Source organism: Chinchilla lanigera, unplaced genomic scaffold (assembly GCF_000276665.1).
Source record: "Chinchilla lanigera isolate Chin_1 unplaced genomic scaffold, ChiLan1.0 scaffold00010, whole genome shotgun sequence".
NCBI classification, from domain to species: domain Eukaryota; kingdom Metazoa; phylum Chordata; class Mammalia; order Rodentia; family Chinchillidae; genus Chinchilla; species Chinchilla lanigera.
Window position 1 is genome coordinate 5193076 of NW_004955411.1, and position 1111 is coordinate 5194186.

Genomic DNA, 1111 nt, shown 5'->3' on the forward strand with positions numbered 1-1111 from the left:
AACTGAGGATGTTGTTGGTATCAGGAGACAGAAGAACTATAGAAAGAAGCAGCTGTGTAAGATGATCTATGCCATTGTCTGGATAGATCTAATATAAATGTCCAGGTGGCCACAAACAGATACATTTTTGTTCAATGTCAAACTCAGAAATTGTAACCTCTTCATATGAACTACAATTCAGGGACATCTCAAGTTTAAGAGACTACAACACTATGGAATGAACTAATAACATTTTATTTACTTTTTCTTCTTCCAGTTTGAAGAGAAGTTTGTAGAAACTCCAGAAGATTTTGAAAAGTTAAAAAATGGTAAGATCAAGAATCTGAATGTTTCTGATGAGGATTGCAAGTATATCATTCTCATATTTCCTACCCAGTTTCCCAGTCACTGAGACATGATATTCACCATCACAACTCAAAGGAGGAGAGGTTTAATTTGACTTACAGTTCTGAGTATTAAGGCCATGGTTGGCTTGCTCTGAGGCAGATACATCAAGGTAAAAAAAGTGTGGGAGAACAAAGATTTTTAGTTCCGGCCAGGAAGTGGAGCAGGGGGACAGTGCCAGAGATGGACGGTGGAGGTGCAATACGCAACACCCAGGACTCCTCTATCCTCTATCCAGACATACTCAGGACCATGTTCTGCTAATCTAGGAATTTCTTAATCCAATGAAGTAGGCATATCAGGATTAATGGTTACAATTCCCCTTTGAGAACTTTGTACTCATATTTTCATTTCCAAATGAAGATAATAGCAAGTTCATAATTCCATCTAACAGAATACAACTGTCACACTTACAACTAAAGGACAATATTCCCTTCTCAAAGTCTCCAAAGTTCAGCATTTTCAAAAGTCCAAGCCAGTGTTTTCTGAGACTCATGGCAAACTCTGAGCTGTTCAAATAAAACACAAACTACATAATTCCAAAGTAAATTGATACAGGGTAAACAATCCCATTCTAAAAAAGAGGAACAGGAAGAGAAAAATCAGATCAAAGGTTAAAAACTACCAAATTAAACATTAAGCCCATAGTCCTATATGTGGCATCTGGGGTGCATAATAACAAGATGTGAGTTGCGAAGGACTTGGACAGCTCCATCCCTTTGGTCTT

The 1111-nt window shown here is 37.7% G+C and overlaps 1 protein-coding gene across 1 annotated transcript in view; it reads left to right on the forward strand.

Moving 5' to 3' along the window:
• Positions 1-1111, forward strand: part of LOC102025986 (glutathione S-transferase A-like) — a 157516-nt gene that overhangs the window by 45508 nt on the left and 110897 nt on the right. The window contains exon 3 of the mRNA XM_005377651.2: positions 257-308. Within this exon, the coding sequence (XP_005377708.1) occupies positions 257-308 (52 nt within the window). The remainder of the gene's footprint in view (positions 1-256; positions 309-1111) is intronic.